General features: G+C 45.2%; 1 protein-coding gene across 9 annotated transcripts in view; it reads left to right on the top strand.

Annotated features, from left to right (window-relative positions):
- Window positions 1-18389, top strand: part of acsl4a (acyl-CoA synthetase long chain family member 4a) — a 73621-nt gene that overhangs the window by 37692 nt on the left and 17540 nt on the right. For 5 of the 9 annotated variants that reach the window (XM_080187927.1, XM_080187930.1, XM_080187931.1 and 2 more), the window contains 5 exons: window positions 1821-2404; window positions 3508-3685; window positions 12124-12233; window positions 15738-15876; window positions 17604-17754. In XM_080187927.1, the coding sequence (XP_080044053.1) occupies window positions 2054-2404; window positions 3508-3685; window positions 12124-12233; window positions 15738-15876; window positions 17604-17754 (929 nt within the window). In that variant the 5' untranslated portion in view covers window positions 1821-2053. The remainder of the gene's footprint in view (window positions 1-1820; window positions 2405-3507; window positions 3686-12123; window positions 12234-15737; window positions 15877-17603; window positions 17755-18389) is intronic. The other 4 variants (XM_080187932.1, XM_080187936.1, XM_080187934.1 and 1 more) reach the window with 2 other exon arrangements.

Below are 18389 nucleotides of genomic sequence, written 5' to 3'. Positions count from 1 at the left end.
GTTGTATAAGACGTTAGTGAGGTCTATTTTTAGAATTGTGTGACCAGTTTTGGTCACCTAATTACAGGAAGGATATTAATAAGGTTGAAAGAGTGCAGAGAAGGTTTACGAGGGTGTTGCCGGGACTTGAGAAGCTGAGTTTCAGAGAGAGATTGGATAGGTTAGGACTTTATTCCCTGGAGCGTCAAAGAATGAGGGGAGATTTGATAGAGGTGTATAAAATTATGATGGGTATCGATAGAGTGAATGCAAGCAGGCTTTTTCCACTGAGGCTAGGGGAGAAAAAAACTAGAGGGCATGGGTTAAGGGTGAAGGGGGAAAAGTTTTTAAAGGGAATATTTGGGGGGCTTCTTCACGCAGAGAGTGGTGGGAGTGTGGAACGAGCTGCCGGATAAAGTGGTAAATGCGGGATCACTTAACATTTAAGAAAAACTTGGACGGGTACATGGATGAGAGGGGTGTGGAGGGATACGGCCCAGGTGCAGGTCAGTGGGACTAGGCAGGAAAATGGTTCGGCACAGAGAAGGACCAAAGGCCTGTTTCTGTGCTGTAATGTTCTATGTATAATCTGTGCACCACTTTGGTGATTTATTTTTGATTAAGCTGTGGTATAAGTGATAGGGGTTTGTTGATTTGATGTTGACCTAATTATTGCTTATCTTCCAATTACATTGGCTTTATCTCTGTAGTGAATCTCCAAAGTATGCCATCAACTTTACGGAGTCTATACTTTGCTCTCCTCATTCTGTATCCACATGAGGTTGAGTAAGAGATGATAAGTACAATCACACTGACATTAAATAGATGTTTCATTCTGTCCTCTGTAACCCATGAACCCATGACCTGCTTTTCTTTCCTCAGTCACTAAACTCTGAGGTACTCAGAATTGCAATTCTTTGTCGTGACCATCTCGGCCTTTGGGTTCAGACCAAGGTCCACGGTGCAATGCAATGCCTCATCCTGTCAGCTTAGATCTTGTTTGTTCCCCTCACTGGGACAACGTGGATCAATCTGAACATGTTTTTGGATGGAATAAACTATGTTTTTAAATATTGCAATTCCCAGCCTTTCGGGTAAGGTCAAGCGTTGAATCAAACCCACGGCTTTATCTTGTCAGCTTTGATCTTGTTTGTCTCTCTTGTAGAGACCTTGAATTGGATTCAGTTGGAATTTGAATTTGGCTCTTTTAGAGAAAGCAAGGAATGAATTTGGGTTTTCCCAGTTCATTCTGAGCATTGGCTTCGTAACTTGAAGAATGGAGTAAAAGAAAACAATTTTAAGAATTGCAATTTTGTTATATATTGAGTGACCCCCTACCTGTGCTATTATCATTGGCAAATGAGTGTTAAACTCACATTTAAAGTAAGAACAGTCCAAATTAAGTAGTTCTGGATGATCAATTATTCTATTGCTATACTTCATTTTCCTTTTCCCTTTATTATATGTGGTGTGTGGCTGATTTCCTGCAAATAAATCTGCTTAAAGAAAAGCCACTGACCAACAAAGTGGCCAATTGTAATTTGATTTGGTATTTAAAGTGACCTCTAACACTGCTAGCTCATGTATGTAAAGTTACTGTCTTTGTTTCAACTGCCCTGCTTAACTAGGGTGGTGGTGATATTTTTCACATACCATCAGCATTAGCTTCTTAACTGGTAGCCTCTGCATTACATTACTATTAATCTTTTCACTGCTAAGTGTGTTGCTGTTAAAAGGTAGATAGTGTGCTAACCATGGTACTAACTTGTCCAATTTCTTTTTTTCTCTCTTCCGCACTCAAAAACTGTGACCTGACCGGTGTCCCCTGTTGGCTTTTCAAGCGGTCGGTGTAGCTTTTGCTGTAGTCTTCTTTCTCTCTGTCTCTCTCCTCAATCTCGCCACCCTCCGACGCACGCTGCTTTTGTCAACTGCACCCTGTCGCCAACCTCTGGGAGCTGAGCCAACCTCCAACAGGACCCAAAAAAAAAAACCCTAGTCAGTTGAGAGCGAGAGTGACGTCAAGCCAGTCCTAGAAAGAATCTTGCCTGAGTGGGGGGAGAAATCAAAGTCTACAATGCATCTTAAACAAGAAGTGCATTGCATTTTCTTGCTTCCTATCTACCTGTTGATGTGGCTGTACACAACCCTCACCTTTATCCCCTGGTATTTCCTCTCTGACACAAAGAAGAAAAAGGCAATGGCAAAGCGACTAAAGGCCAAGGCCACCTCCGACAAACCCGGCAGCCCGTACCGTTCCGTCGACCATTTTGAGTCCCTTGCCAAAATGGACTTCCCGGGGCTGGACACGCTCGATAAGCTCTTGGAAGCGGCCGTGAAGCGATTCCAGAAGCAGAACTGTTTGGGCACGAGGGAGTTGCTGAGTGAGGAAAATGAGGTGCAGGCCAATGGAAAAGTATTTAAAAAGGTAAACGCTTCACGCGCCGCTGATTACCTGCCAGTAACAAATGATGTGAGCCGTTGTCCCCTCGTTGCAGGTGTGTCACTGGAATGAATCTCGTTTACTGGGTCAGGTGTGAGGGGTAGACCAATCACAAGAGGGAGCTCCTGGGCAGCAGAGTGGTTAGCACTGCTACCCCTCAGCGCCAGGGACCCAGGTTTGATACAGGCTTCGGGTCACTGTCTGTGTGGAGTCTGCATGTTCTCCCTGTGTCTGCATGGGTTTTGTCTGGATGCTGCGTTTTTCTCCGACGCTCCAAAGATGAGCAGTTTAGTTTGGCCATGCTAAATTTGAGGGTAAATACATGGTTGTTATGGGGATAGGGCCTGGGTGGGGTTGTTGTCAGTGCAGACTTGATGGGCCGAATGCACTGGAGGGATTCTATGATCATGCCTGATGTTGATTTATCCTCATTGACCCCACCACCCTTCCCATATAGTATTATGTACCTTTTCCATAACCAGTGTATGCTGTCACTATACACCCCACCCTGGGGATTCCTTTGGATGGTGTGGTCATGTTGAACATACATACGATCTTGGTTGGCATCAACAAAGGTCTTGCATTCTCCCCTTCAGGGATTGAAGCCAAGTGTTGGTTCTTTTTGTAATCTAGACATTTTCCAATTCCCTTCTACAAGACGTACAACACAGTTCGCCCAGACTTTGTGGGATAGTTGTCAGTGCAGGCTCGATGGGCCGAATGGCAGCCACCTCCTGCACTGTAGGGAAATGTGACCATCTGATTGAAAGGCCAGGAAAGTCACAGTGCTCCTGATCTGGCAGGTGTTTACTCAACATGACTGTGGTCGAGGCGCGGTCCCAGTATCAGGAACTTGCTTCCGTTCTGAGGAAGTGCACAGAATGACTTTCCTTTATTGCAAAATGAGTACATCAGTTGCCCAGGTACGATGGATTGCAAATGAGGTACGATATCAAATTCGCCAAATATCGATCATCTGGACTGCAGGGGTTCTAAAAGCGATTCCACATTAAGACCAGGACACTGTATATTTGGTGGTATGCTGTTGCTCGATTTGATGGGTGGATGTACTTTTGCTTTGCCTGCAGCTAATCCTAGGGGAATACAAATGGCTGAGCTACCAGGAGGTCGATCAGCGCGTAAACCGCTTTGGCAGCGGCCTGTCCGTGTTGGGGCTGAAGGCGAAGGATATGATTGGTATCTTCTGTGAAACCAGGGCTGAGTGGATGATTGCAGCACAAGCCTGCTTCAAATACAACTTCCCACGTGAGTATATTACCCGTTATCCTACAACGTGAGAGTTGTGTGGCTGGCAAGACAGTGGTTCTGTGGTTGGCGCTGCTGCCTTGCGGCGCCAGGGACCCTGGTTCGATTCCATCCTAGCTTAGTCGTAGCTAGGATGTAGAGAAAGATCAACTTATGAGGTAGGTCTTTTCAAAAGTCTGATGGCAGCAGGGAAGAAGCTGTTCTTGAGTCGGTCGGTATGTGATCTCAGACTTTTGTACTTTTTTCCTGACAGTCTGTTCCACCTTCTTCTATGTCCGGGGTGCGAGGGGTTTGGTGGCGCAGTGGTTGGCACTGGGACCTCACAGTGCCAGGGATCTGGGTTCGATTCCGGCCTTGGGTCACTGTCTGTGTGAAGTTTGCACATTCTCCCCATGTCTGTGTGGGGTTTCTGCCGGGCGTTCCAGTTACCCGCCTCAGTCCAAAGACGTTTGGGTTAGGTGAATTAACCATGATAAATGTTCGGGGTTCTGGGAATGGAGCTTGGAGGGTGGCGTTGGGGAGGGTGGTGGTGGTTAGGGAGCTGCGTGATGCCTGGATAAGAAGCTCTTTCAGAAAGTCAGTGCAGGCCTGATGGGCAAAATTGGCTCCTTCTGCACTGTAGGGATTCTGTGGAATCAAACTTGGCATGATAACGGCACTAACCAAAGGGAGCCAGGTAGCCAAGGAGAGGATTTAAGTCCTGCTATTTAAAAACAAAATCTGGTTCAATATCAGATTGACAAAAAAAATGAAGCAAAAGGCAGGTGTTGGCCCTGGTGTTCTGAAAAGTACACAATGTTCAGTATCAAACTTGAAAGCAAAAGCACTAGCGAGGGGGATAGAATATAAAAGTAGGGAGGTCTTGCTGCAGCTGTACAGGGCACTGGTGAGGCCGCAGCTGGAGTACTGTGTGCAGTTTTGGTCGCCGCACTTGCGCAAGGATATTTTGGCCTTGGAGGGAGTGCAGAGGAGGTTCACTAGGCTGATACCGGAGTTGAGGGGGTTGAGCTATGAGGAGAGGCTGAATAGACTGGGCTTGAACTCGTTGGAGTTTAGAAGGATGAGGGGGGATCTCATTGAGACGTATAAGATGATGAATGGGATGGATAGGATAGAGGTGGAGAGGCTCTTCCTGCTCAGAAAGGACAGTAGGATGAGGGGGCACAGCCTCAAGATAAAGGGGAGGCGGTTTAGAATGGAGCTGAGGAGGAACTTCTTCACTCAAAGGGTGGTGAATCTCTGGAATTCTCTGCCCGTTGAAGTGGTGGAGGCTGCCTCGCTAAATATATTTAAATCACGGGTAGATAGGTTTTTGGTAGGCAAGGGGATTAAGGGTTATGGGGAGAAAGCGGGAAAGTGGAACTGATCCACTTCAGATCAGCCATGATCTTATTGAATGGCGGGGCAGGCTCAAAGGGCTAGATGGCCTACTCCTGCTCCTATTTCCTATGTTCTTATGTTCACTGCAGCACATGGAAGTAAAACAGAAAATGCTTTAAATAGTCTCTGAGACGGGCAGCTTCTGTGGTCAGAGAGAGAGAGTTAACGTTCGGCCTTTGATCTTGCATCAGAACAGGAAATGTCAGCAATGCAAGTGAAAGGAAGGGGGCAGGTCCGTGCTAGCTGGAAGACAGGACCGATCGACAAAATAGTGGCCAAAAGGAACGGCCGTGGGACAAATTTTAAAAAGAAAACAAAAGTTGGGGCTAGAGGTGGTGTGAATGGAGAACTGCTGCTATCAAAAACAAAAAGAAAGGAAAATGAGAGTAAAAGCAAAATAGAGTCAGAGATTCCAGTCTGAAGTGCTTGCTGTGCTCAGAAGGTTCTGGAGTGTTTATCTGAAAGGTGCTGTTCCTCCAACTTGGAGCACTTGGGAAATGAGAGGGATCCAGAGTGGGAGGGAGGGCCTTGACAACGGTACTCTCATCGGAACAAATCATCCAAAAAAACAGTCCTTCCCCCTCCACCCACTTCTCTATCTCAGTGGTGCTGATGTGGGCAGGCAGAAAACAGGAAGTGTGTTTTACGAGGAGAGGCCTGAGCTGTGTTTGCAGAGCTGCCCCTGTGTTTGGCTTGGTGTTGGGAGATGAGCTCCCAGGTCAGTTGGATAGGGGCAAGAGGGCTAAACCTTGAACTCCCGAGAAAGGACAACATTGAATAAGTGTAGTACAAAAAGAAATGAGGGCGAATGGTGATTTGAAAGGTTGCTCGTACGTGGGTCATCAAACTTCTTGCACACCGCATCATAAAAGAAGGATTTGTCTTTAAAATGTCCCAAAATACTTCACAGCCCCAAAGAAGTGATGTCACTGTACAGGAAACATTAGTTGAGAAATAATACTGGTCATGCCACAAACTTTGGAAGAGAAACATAGGAGATATACAGAAAACAGGAAACTAACTTGCTAAGATCATGAACTGGCTTCCATGACGTCTACTATAATCCCATGTTAACTTTCTCGTACTTGGCCTTTGTAAAGATATTCCGGTCATTAACGTGTTATTCTTTAAACTTTGTGCCCAAACACTAATATGTCATGATGCATCGTTTTTTTAAGTAATGCTGGAAGACTTTTTCCATAAATATTGTTTTCTCCCTAATGACAGCGTCTTAACTTGGTTAGAAGCCAAAGAATAACTCTGAAGGTTGCCAAAAGAGATTTGTCAGTAACTTGTATCTTACCTCAAAATGATGTTCAGTTGTAGAAATCAGCACATGGCTTGTGCGCAGCTCAGGGAGTTGAGTAATTCATTTGGGTGAATCATACCAGTTGGGGGAAGGGCACACTCGTTTGCCAAGTGGGTGAGATGTCAGTGCAATCTGGGGCAATGACACAGCTTTCAAAACACAGCATAACTTGCAACCTTTCCACGGTGATGTCAGTTAAGGGTTTGGGAGGATTTTGGGGGCAGTTTTCGTACTTTCTGATCTTCTAACTTCTGATTGCTTTGCAGAAATCTGCCTCTGTCTCGGCCTCTCCCTGCAAAATGTTTTGGGTTTTTGTCGCTTGAAGCAGAAATGTGATCTGCTCTTTAGACCCTGCCCATCTCTCCAATAACGATGCCCACAGGCTATTCATTTCCTCCCTCTGCATGAGAGTACTTGTTTGTCACTGCTTTGAACATTCAAATGTTTAACAACCTTCTGTGCAATCCTTTACATTGTGGTTTTTTTTTGGGAATAAGCTCGTTCAGACAAGTTGATTAAAAACATCAAATGGGGGAGAAACATCTGGGCTTGGTTTCAATTACACGAGCTGTGTGGAGTTTAACTTTGTTGTCCAGGGGCACACCTAACAGAGTAGTTAGAGTTTGGTGGTGAGAGGGGAAGTGGGCTTGACTAGAAAAACATTGATTTTTTTTTTCCAAACCTTATTTCTTCCCCCTGCACTGTGTGTGCACCGCCCCCCAACCAACCGAAACAACGCCAAAGGCCTGTACTAGTGAGAGATGAATTCATCAGCACCATCTTTCTATCTACACAAGACATGCGGCCAATCAAATCTGTTGGGGATGGGGTAGTTTGATATGGTGCGTTTTTTGATGATGAAGAGACCAATCTGGGAGAGGCACGATCTGCCTCAAGTGCCATGTCTGGTTGCTGGCTCCCGTGTTGGTGTCATTTGCCAAGCCGCTGACGACGATGGTAGCACATCGTCCAACAACCTGAGGTCAACATTTTCCTCCGTCATAAACTAAAGCCTCCCAGGGACAAAGATGGATCTTTCCGGGCCTCGTGCCATGCTTACAAGCTTGGGATATTTGGAATCCCACTGATTTTCTGGCTATAGCTGTCTTGCCAAACAGAATATCCTCTTTGAATACATCCACCTTCCATCCTGCAAACATACCTGAGCCAGTAACGTTACCTCTGCCTGATGAGTACCAATGATTTGGAGATTTGGCTTTGATGACCGACATGTTTGTAACCTTGTCCTTGAGTGCCCTACAAGCAGCAAAGATAAGACGTGAAGTGCAGTGCAATATTGGCCTTTTTCTTTTGGCAGACAAAAGTTCCAAGTTTGAGCAAAAGCGATCTTCATAATTCCTGGGGGTGGAGGGAAAAATGACCCCCAAATGATGAAATTACCAACAAGGTTTCACTTCTGTAATTTTTACTTTTGCACTGGCTCAGATTGGTCCTAATTAACATGCTCAGACAAATGTGCTTCAAATGAGAAGCTTAATTCCCCTTTAAATAGTCAATGCAATGACATCTTACAGGAACCCAAGCATTTCCTGTCAGCATGTTTGGCATTACATAGAGTTTTATAACATGCTGTTCTTTTATTTGGGCAAAGTCAGTCAGGAATCCTATTGATAATGCTTTCATTCCTGAGATTCGTGCGGTCTCCCTTGGGTCATGGCAACCCTGAGGCTGTAGCTTTCCAGAATTTATTTTCAATTGAATGACCGATAACACCCCAGATTATGGTTTAGCCACCCCTGGGATACACCCAGCTAGAATCATAGAACCCTACAGTGCAGAAGGAGGCCATTTGGCCCATTGAGTCTGCACCAACCACAATCCCACTATCCCCATAACCCCATGCCTTTACCCTAGTTAGCCCCCCTTGACACTAGGGGGTGGTTTAGCGTGGCCAATCCACCTAACCCACACATCTCTGAACTGTGGGAGGAAACTGGAGCACCTGGAGAAAACCCATGCAGACACGGGGAGAATGTGCAGACTCCAGACAGACAGTCATCCAAGCCAGTGATTGGAACTTTTGTCCCAGGTGTTGTGAGGCAGCAGTGCCTGCCACCGTGTCACCCTGTTTATCATCTCCAAGCAATTCACAAAGCTTTTAAACCAGATCACAGTGCTGCCAAGAGCTCCTGTCTGTTTTTGTCAAACAAAACTCTTCCTGAAGGTGATTTATTTCTTCTCAAGAATTCTGTGTTCCTATTTCTGTCTCTATTTGCTTTCTCTCTTGTGTATGTGTCTGTGTGCTGATCGCCTTCAGCCTCCAGCTCTCCCTTTGTGCCTGTGGCTTTTCCTTTTGAGTTTTCCTAGCCAAATGGTTTCATTCCTGTTGATACTGTTTTCAGATCAAGAGTTGTCAGATCATTTGGACCAGTATTCCTAATTATCTAAGAAAATTACAGTTGAGTCCTTTCATAATTGATCCAGGCTCTCGAACGTATTTTTCAACCACTTGGAAAGGATCGGATTCTGTAGAACTTCTACAGAAATTTCAAGTTTTGTTTATCCTACCCTTCCAGGTCAAAGGCCATCACAGTTGAAAATTATAGCCCAGATAAATTCAATGTGTTAAAATTAAGCTCCCTCACTGTCCTGTTTGTTAAAGCAAAAGTTTGATTGACTGTCAATGCCGAGATGGCTGTTCTCTGCTGGAACGGCACGCAAGTGTCGATGAGGTCAGGGTAAAGCTTGGCGAAATGCGTATTTTATTCTCTAGCCCACGTTTTTGCAGCTCTTCTGCCCGTCTTTCCAGTGTGACCTCGCCCTTCCTGAATTGCGTAGCACACTGATACTTTACACTGGGAAAGAATTGCTTCACTTGATGCACCATCTGTTCCTCATCTTTTTCTTTTGTTTAACGAAATGATTGTTCGTGGCCAGAGGCACAGATGATATTTTTGGGGATTTATTTTCTACAATTCCAAGATCCCTTCCTGATCCATCCCTTTGTCACCTTTCCCATCGTCCTGCCTGTTTTGCATCCCTTAAATGCATGCCTTCACTTGCCAACTGTTGAACTGGCATCATGCCCTGGGTCTTAATGCCCCTGGACATAAGATGGCACTCAGTCGAGTACAAATATTTGGAGGCAGCTGAAGCAAGTTTTCAAATGCTCCGCAGCCACTTAACCTTTTAATGGCATGAATAACAATTTCTGTTTAGGATTTTTTTTTCCCTTCTCTGTTTAGGTTAATTTTAATCAAATCACCAGGAATAAACAATGAGTTCTGGCCAGAACAGAACAGGCTGGAATTAATTGCTGCAAAAAAACTCAGTTGGCCTTCATTCAGTCAAGTTGTCATTTGGTTTGAGCCAGTTTTCAATTCGCTGCTCCAACTTGCTAGATCTGAGCCAGTTATTTCATGTCCCAATTTGTCCTCCAGCACTCAAGTAATGAGTATTGACAGACAGAGCTTGCATTTATGTAGCACCTTTCACATTGGGGTGGCACAGTAGCAGTGGTTAGCACTGCTGCCCCTTGGCACCAGGGGCGTGGATTCAATTCCAGCCTCGGGTCACTGTCCGTGAGGAGTTTGCACATTCTCCTTGTTTCTGTGTGGGTTTCCTCCCACAGATGTGCAGGTTAGGTTGATTGGCCATGTTAAATTGTCCCATCGGGGGGGGGATTAGCAGAGTAAATACATAAGGTTATGGGGATAGGGCCTGAGTGGGACTGTTGTCAGTGCAGGCATTGTAGGTAAAGTAATACTTCTGAGATTGTTAGTGAGTCAAAATAGTGTTTTTTTTATTTCAAAACTCTGGGGTCTATTCCAGAGTTTTGGGAGAAGCAGGGACTACCAGACTTCTCATTAGAACACAAACAGAAGTGGGCGTGGGCTTGTACTCGTTAGAGTTTAGAAGAATGAGGGGAGATCTCATTGAGACGTATAAGATGATGAATGGGATGGATAGGATAGAAGTGGAGAGACTCTTCCCGCTCAAAAAAGACAGTAGGACTAGGGGGCACAGCCTCAAGATAAAGGGGAGGCGGTTTAGAACGGAGTTGAGGAGGAACTTCTTCACTCAAAGGGTGGTGAATCTCTGGAATTCTCTGCCCGTTGAAGTGGTGGAGGCTGCCTCGCTAAATATTTTTAAGACGCGGGTTGATGGGTTTTTGATAAGAGAAGGGATTAAGGGTTATGGGGAGAGGGCGGGAAAGTGGAACTGAGCCACAACAGATCAGCCATGATCTTATTGAATGGCGGGGCAGGCTCGAAGGGCTAGATGGCCTACTCCTGCTCCTATTTCTTATGTTCTTATGTTTATACATTGAGCTCCAGCAGGAATCACGGTTCAAAGTTCCAATCCCTGCCAGGTCTTCCTTCCTCGGTGGTGATACAGCCCCAGATTTAATCGTGATTCACCGTCCAGCCGGCGGCTGCAGTCATGATAAGGCTTAACCCAGTCACAATTCAAACGCCTTCTGCAGCAGTACCAGCATCCCTGTCTTTTGATGTTACTTGTGCAATCCTGGCTCTCCGAGCCGGACTCTTCCTGTTAAAAGCCGGTATTGCGATCTGCCATCAGCAACTGTCAAAAGCCAGTATCGTAAATTACCATCTGTGTAACGATGTCCAACGAACACAAATAGATAAGAGTTGCAAAGTCTACAAAATAGCAGCCACATTAAACAATCTGTCTTTTTACAAATGTGTTAAAGCACGTAAGACGTGAACAAATAACTTACTAATGTCGGGAGCAGTATAAGCTTAAGGAAGATCAGTCATGATGAAAAGTTATGTTTGTGACCTATTCTAGGTACAAAATCCATTAACCCTTTCCCTTCAGGTACAAAATGCACTCACCTTTTCCCTACTTCAGCTTGATGGGCTGAATGGCCTCTTTCTGCACTGGAGGGATTCTATCAATGATCCCATTAATCACTTTGGCACTGAATTACTTCTGAAGTCTACATATCACCAGTTTGAGTATTTTTGCAGTCCCGTACACATGGGGACCAGGGGAAACTATCGGCCGATCTGTTTTGATTGAAAGCCGAGCTCCGGCTCCAACACCAACTGATCAGATCACCCCTCCAGATAGTGAGATTAGATTCTTCCACGTCTCAGAGGCAGACAGGACCTTGGCTTAATCATAGAATAGAATCCCTGCAGTGCAGAAGGAGGCACTTTGGCCCATCGAGTCTGCACCGAACACAGTCCCACTCGGGCCCTACCCCCATGTCATACCCACTAACCCCACTAACCTACGCATCCCTGGACACTAAGAGGCAATTTCTTAGCACGGCCAATCAACCTAACCCGCACATCTTTGGAGTGTGGGAGGAAACCCATGCAGACACGAGGAGAATGTGCAAACTCCACACAGACAGTGACCCGAGCCGGGAATCGAACCCAGGACCCTGGAGCTGTGAAGCAGCAGTGCTAACCCACTGTGCCACCGTGCCACCCAATGACAGCACAATCAGCAATGCAATGCAAAAAAAGTCTGACTCTGAAGAATTATTCTAGGCTGTCTGCTCAAGATCTGCAGTGTAGCTTTGTACCTATGAGCCTTTGAAATGATGCACCGAAAGAAACTGAAAGAGTTTAACAAAAACATGCAGGGTTTTTGTTTTTAACCTTTTTTTTAGGCAGCTACTGGGGGAAACTACTGATTTTATATGTAATGTGAGCGTTTAGAATGTTAATTTATTCCCTGTACACATTGAGAATGTTGCATCTGTTTCAATGCAAGTGTAGCTTGACTGTTTCCTTCCTCTCCTCCTTAGTTGTAACGATTTACTCCACCCTTGGAGAAGACGCTGTAGCTTACGGGCTGAACGAATCTGAAATAACCCATCTCATCACTAGTGTGGACCTTCTTGACACAAAGTTGAAGGTGAGCCTGCAGGATCCTGGCACGGCCTGCTTCTTGAATGAGAGCTTTTGCACTTACGGCGTCAGGAAAGATGGTGGCCCAGTGATTAGCACTGCTGCCTCGCAGCGCCAGGGACCCGGGTTCAATTCCCAGCTTGGCTCACTGTCTGTGTGGATTCTTCCCGTGTCTGCGTGGGTTTCCTCTGGGTGCCCAGGATTCCTCCCACAGTCTGGTTAGGTGCATTGACCTGAACAGGCGCCGGGCTATGGCGACTTGAGGAATTTCACAGTAACTTCATTGCAGCGCTAATGTAAGCCTTACTTGTGATTAATGAATAAAACTTTAAATTGGGATCCGGCCTGCGTATACTTCAGTGGAAAGATGGGATTTTATGGAACTTCCCGATGGCAGGACCTTCCAGTCCCGCCAAAGGTGACCCTCCCCCCGCAGCGGGTTCCCCGATGCTGGGACAGACCAGCTGTGAAATACATCACGGATATCGGCTGGACTGGAAGGCCAGTGTTTCCCCACTAGTTTTTCCTCATATAATCTTTCTTGCAGCAGTAAAGCTTAGCCTTTTAGCTCGTAATTCTACCTGAATTGTTAGTGTGAGGAGCTTGCTGAAACCTACCTGGAGGGTGTTATTGCAGTAAAACAGCGAATATGGAAATGTGAGTAGAAACCTCCGTGTTTTTGACGCTCTGACCTATATTCAATTCTCAGGTCCTGTTATAAAGATGATAAAGCATCCTCCGAATGTTGAATTTGGAATCTAACCTAATAAAATTAACATGCTTAAAACCATTTCCATTGTCAGTTGAATCAACATTGACACAATCATGTGAACCCCCTAAGAGGAGCTTACAATTTATATTCTGATTAAAAGACGCGATGGTCCAGTCAGTGATATATAACTCTGCTTGCAAACTGTTAAAATAAGTTTTATAAGCAAGGTTTGTTATACAAAAAACAAAGATCAACAACATTCTTTTTTCCTTCTGTACTTCGCATGTGGTTTAAATCTAAGCAAACAGTAACACAAAGACACAAATGTGCAAAGTGTATTAGGGAAGTGAAAACGCTTAAAGGGCTAACAGTGGATTTGAAAGAAAGCTATCGCAATGTAAAAGAGGACAGAGATTTTCGTAAACTTTATAAGAAGCAAAGAAATACTTAATCGGGTAGGATCACTCGGATGAAGGAGGGAGTCTTGTTGGAGACGATAAAGAAATATTTTGCTGCTTTTGCAAATAATGCAGGATGTGAGAAACACCTGGGGTTACAGATGTGGCAATGGTACAGTTGTCAGATAACTACAGAAAACAATTTAGTTCTGAAAAAGTAACGAGGGCTCTATATGGAACCAGCCTTGCCCCAAAGCCAACCATCCAGCCTGCTGAAAGTTGTTCCGGGGAATTGCAGAGGCTTGCGTTTTTTTTAATATTCCCAAAATAGTCAAATTGAGCCATGGAGCTGGAAAATCAGTGAAGCACCTTGAATGGGAAAGGATTGGCTAATCAACTGGATAACTGTAGACCAGGTATACTGGTAACACTTGCGGATAAACTCCTGGAATCTGCGTGGTGAGATCTTCCAGCCCTCCTTCCGGTGGGATCCTCCTTTTGTGTCACGGGTAATCCACCCACGGTGGGTTCCCTGGTAACGGAGACAGGTGAACCAATGGGATCTTCCAGTGATGAGCTGCCTCTCCCACCAGGCAACATGCCACAAACCCACCCATAGCTGGGGATAGGTGAGCATTTAGCACCTCTGGTTTAATCTGGGACAACCGATATAAATTGGTTAAAACCAACCTTGCATTTGAGAAGTTTAGTTTTTTTTCTTTTAAGCAGTGGAAATTTGAGTAGTGACCGGATGCAGTTGGAGGGTACGTGAATTTTGAGGTTGTCATTAAGATGCTTCCAGTTTGCGACAAAATGCAGCAGCATAATAGATCATTCATTAAAGGGAATGAAACACATCTGAGATAAATGGGTTTTGCTCAGTTCAGGGTGTGGGGTCCGGGTTTGGCTACAGGGAGGAGAATCTTGCAGTTTGCCTACTGCAGAGAAGTTAATGGCTTGCCAGCCCATGAGGAGAACTGTAATGTACCTGAAGGCAGGTAGGTTGAGAGAGTAAGTAAACGGGTTGCAAATGCAACTTGATGAGGACAAGTTTTGAGATGATAACCGGGATTCTCCGATCTCGTTCGTCTCACCACCACTGCCAGCGAGAATGGCGAATTTGTCACTCAGCCAATACTCCATTCACTGCAGCGGGACTGGAGAATCCCAACCATGAGGGAGGTTGGAGAATTCCGGCTCTCATGTTTTGGAAGTGGTGCGTATAAAAAGGGAAAATAGATATATGCATGTAAATAGACAGAAGGGTGTGGGTGAATGGAGATGTAGATGTTCAAATAAATTCGCAAAATGTAAGAGCAATAAGAGTGAAACAGTGAGTTGGGATATTACATGCATTTGCATAAAGTAAAAAAATATTGTGTGCAATATGTAAAGCATTGATTCATAAGGATAATGCTTGGGGAGGGGAAACTATCATTGAAGGAGGATGAGAGATGCTGGGACTGAGATTCTAATAAAGATTTTGCTTTTAATTGTAAAGGATCTTGATCTGATTAAATAGGGAAGGCCACTTTTTTCTGGTGGGCAGATTGGGAGGTCACTCCATTAAAATTGTTATAATGGGAAGGAAATAGGCTAAGAGAAACTTGTTTGTGCAAGAAGGTTTTGGTTTGATTTTATTGTCACATGTATTATCATGTAGTGAAAAGTATTGTTTCTTGCACACCATACAGACAAAACATACAGTTCATAGAGAAGGAAACAAGAGTGCAGAATGTAGTGTTAGAGTCATAGCTAGGGTGCAGAGAAAGATCAACTTAATACAAGGTAGGTCCATTCAAAAGTCTGACAGCAGCAGGGAAGAAGCTGTTCTTGAGTCGGTTGGTACGTGACCTCAGACTTCTGTATCTTTTTCCCCAAAGAAGAAGGTGGAAGAGAGAATGTCCAGGGTGTGTGGGGTCCTTAATTTTGCTGGCCCCTTTGCTGAGGCAGCGGGAAGACAGAGCCAATGGATGGGAGACTAGTTTGTGTGATGGATTCATGACCTTTTGTAGTTCTTTGTGGTCTTGGGCAGAGCAGGAGTCACACCAAGCTGAGATACAACCAGAAAGAATGCTTTCTATGGTGCATCTGTAAAAGTTGGTGAGAGTCGTTTGAGAATGGCACACTTTGCCATGGAGCAGTGCTGCATCTTTGTGTAAGTTGGATATGTGCTTGAAACAGAGGATGGTACAAGGATATATTCAGTGAGAGCAGCAAAGGTCATTGGGATTCGTTTTAAATTGCTCAAACAATGCAGTGTATCACGTGGCCATTTCTTGTGCTATAAACATCCAAGGCTCTGTGGAATTTGATATTGATGTACAAAATTCCAACCTAAAATCCGGGAACATTAGTAATCTCCGAATTCATGGTTTTCCACATTTTTGTTTGCTGACAGAAAGTGCTGCCAAAAGTCCAGAAGCTGAAACACATCATCTACGTGGACAAGAAAGCCATCAATACTTCAGGATACTCAGAAGCTCTTCAGATTCACAGTATGGCTTCTGTGGAAGAGCTTGGAGCCAAACCTGAGAATGGTACGTATACAGACTATTTCTCCTGGCATCACTGCATACAGCAATTTTTACAACTAACGTATTGCTACTCTTTTATATTAATATAGATTTTAAAATTATCATCCTTGTTTTCAAACACCTATATGGAGTTTGCACTTTTTCTCCCGGTATCTGTGTGGATTTCCTCCGGTTACCCCCCACAGTCCAAAGATGTGCGAGGTTAGCGTGATTGGCCGTGCTAAATAGATCCTAGTGTCAGGCCTCTAGCAGGGTATGTGTGGGGGTCACAGGAATAGGGCCTGGGGGAGATTATCAGTGCAAACTCCTTCTGCTCTGTAAGGTTTCTATGATTTTATGAAATACCTCATTGGTCTCTCCTCCCTTTTATCCTCCAACCCGACGGCCCTCCCCAAATCCTAGGCCTCTTGAGCACCCCCAGTTTTATTGTGCTTCTCAAGGACAGCCATGCCTTCAGCAGGACAGGGTCCCAAGCCCTGTAATTCCATCCCGAGGCCTGACTGCTTCTCTGTCTCACTTTTCCCCCGTTCACACACGTGGGGTTATCCATTGGCAAAAGAATGGGCAAATTATTACCTAAATGGGAAGCAGTTTCAAAATGCTTCTGGGCGGGGGTTCCTGGATGTCCGTCTTCTGGGCAGGGGTTTGGGGGGACGCGGACCCAGGTGTCCGTCTTCTGGTGGGGGGGGGGGGGGGGGGTAGGGGAGAACCCGGGTGTCCGTCTTCTGGGTTTGGGGGGGGGGAACCCGGCTGTCCGTGTTCATGAACTGCAGAAAGTCAGTATGCAGGTGCAGCGTGTAATAAATAGAAGGCAAATGGGATGTTGGTATTTATTGCATGGGGACTGGAGTGTAAAAGTAGAGAAGTGTTGTTGCAGTTGTACAGGGTGTTGGTGAGACCACATCTGGAGTATTGTGTCCAGTTTTGGCCTCCTTTTTATCTGAGGGAGGAGGTGATGGCATTGGAGGCAGTTCAGAGGAGGTTCACCAGATTGATTCCGGGGATGAAAGGGTTGATTAAACAGTTTGGGTTTGTACTCACTGGCGTTTAGAATAATGAGAGGGGATCTGATCGAGGTATACAAAATTTTAAAAGGGATTGATGAAGTGAATGTAGATCACCTGTTTCCTCTTATGGAGCAAACAGGAGCAAGAGGTCACGGGTATTGGTTGAGAGGCAACAGATTTAAAACTGGGATCAGGAGGGTGGTGAATTTGTGGAACTCGCTGTGTCATAGCGTGGTGGAGACTGAATCATTGGCTTCAAGAGGAAGGTGAATAAAGAGAGAGAGAGGGAGATGAGAAACAGGAGGGAGATGATCTTGAGACCAGGGAGCGATCAGCCACGATCTGATTGGGCCTGTTCCACCACTCAAAGTTAGGTAAGCACGTGAGGGACCAAGGAGTGAGAATATGCTGATGGATTGAGGTGAAGAGGAACAGGAGAAGGTGCAAAGTCCCCACAGTCACCCGAGGCTGGAATTGAACCCAGATCCCTGAGATAAGCGCTCACCACTCTGCCATATCCTTAATATATTTCTACTGTTTCCATAATACTTCAATTACTATCCCCCACCACCACCCCCATCAGGATTATGCATCACAAGACACTTTGCTCACTATCCAACTTGTCTGCACATTTAGAATGGAGTAATGTAACCTCGAGGAGATATTTTATACTGAGATGATAATTCCTTGGCTTAGCACTGATTGTGGCTGTCTTCTTCACAGCGGACAGAACCCCATCTCGGCCTGTTCCATCGGACTTGGCTGTGGTGATGTACACAAGTGGCTCAACAGGTCACCCAAAGGGCGTGATGATGATTCACAGTAACTTGATAGCGGGTATGACTGGCCAGTGTCAGAGGATACCCGGGCTTGGGTAAGTAGGTAATCTTTCTGCGCTGTACTCCCTTTACTAAAATTTCAGGGAGGTCGTGCTTATTGTTGAACTAAGAACATTTCGTCTCACTTGATTTGATATATTATTGTCACGTGTATTACCGTACGGTGAAAAGTATTGTTTCTTGCACGTTATACAGACAAAGCATACCATACCATAGGGAAGGAAACGGGAGTGCGCAGTGTTGTAGTTATAGCTAGGATATAAAGATTAACTTAACACAAGGTAGGTGCATTCAAAAGTCCGATGGCAGCAGGGAAGATGTTGTTCTTGAGTCAGTTGGTACCTGTCCTCATGCTTGTTCCCGACAGGAGACGATGGAAGAGTGTGTGCACGTGGGGTCCTTGATTACACTGGCTGCTTTTGAGGCAGGGGAAGTGTAGACAGTGTCAACGGGTGGGAGGCTGGTTTGAGTGATGGACCAGGCTTCGTTCATGACCCTTTGTAGTTTCTTGTGGTCTTGGGCACAGCGAGAGCCCCACCAAGCTGTGATACAACCAGAAAGGATGCTTTCTGGGTTGCATCCATAGGGAGAAATTTCTTCACCGAGGGTGGTGAATCTGTAGAATTCATTATCACAAAGTAGTTGAGGCCAAAATGTCGTGATTTCAAGA

This window comes from Carcharhinus amblyrhynchos, chromosome 4, assembly GCF_965287045.1.
Source record: "Carcharhinus amblyrhynchos chromosome 4, sCarAmb.v2.hapA, whole genome shotgun sequence".
In the NCBI taxonomy this organism is placed as follows: domain Eukaryota; kingdom Metazoa; phylum Chordata; class Chondrichthyes; order Carcharhiniformes; family Carcharhinidae; genus Carcharhinus; species Carcharhinus amblyrhynchos.
Note: the sequence above shows the minus strand (reverse complement) of the source record. Positions and strands in the feature narration are given on the sequence as shown.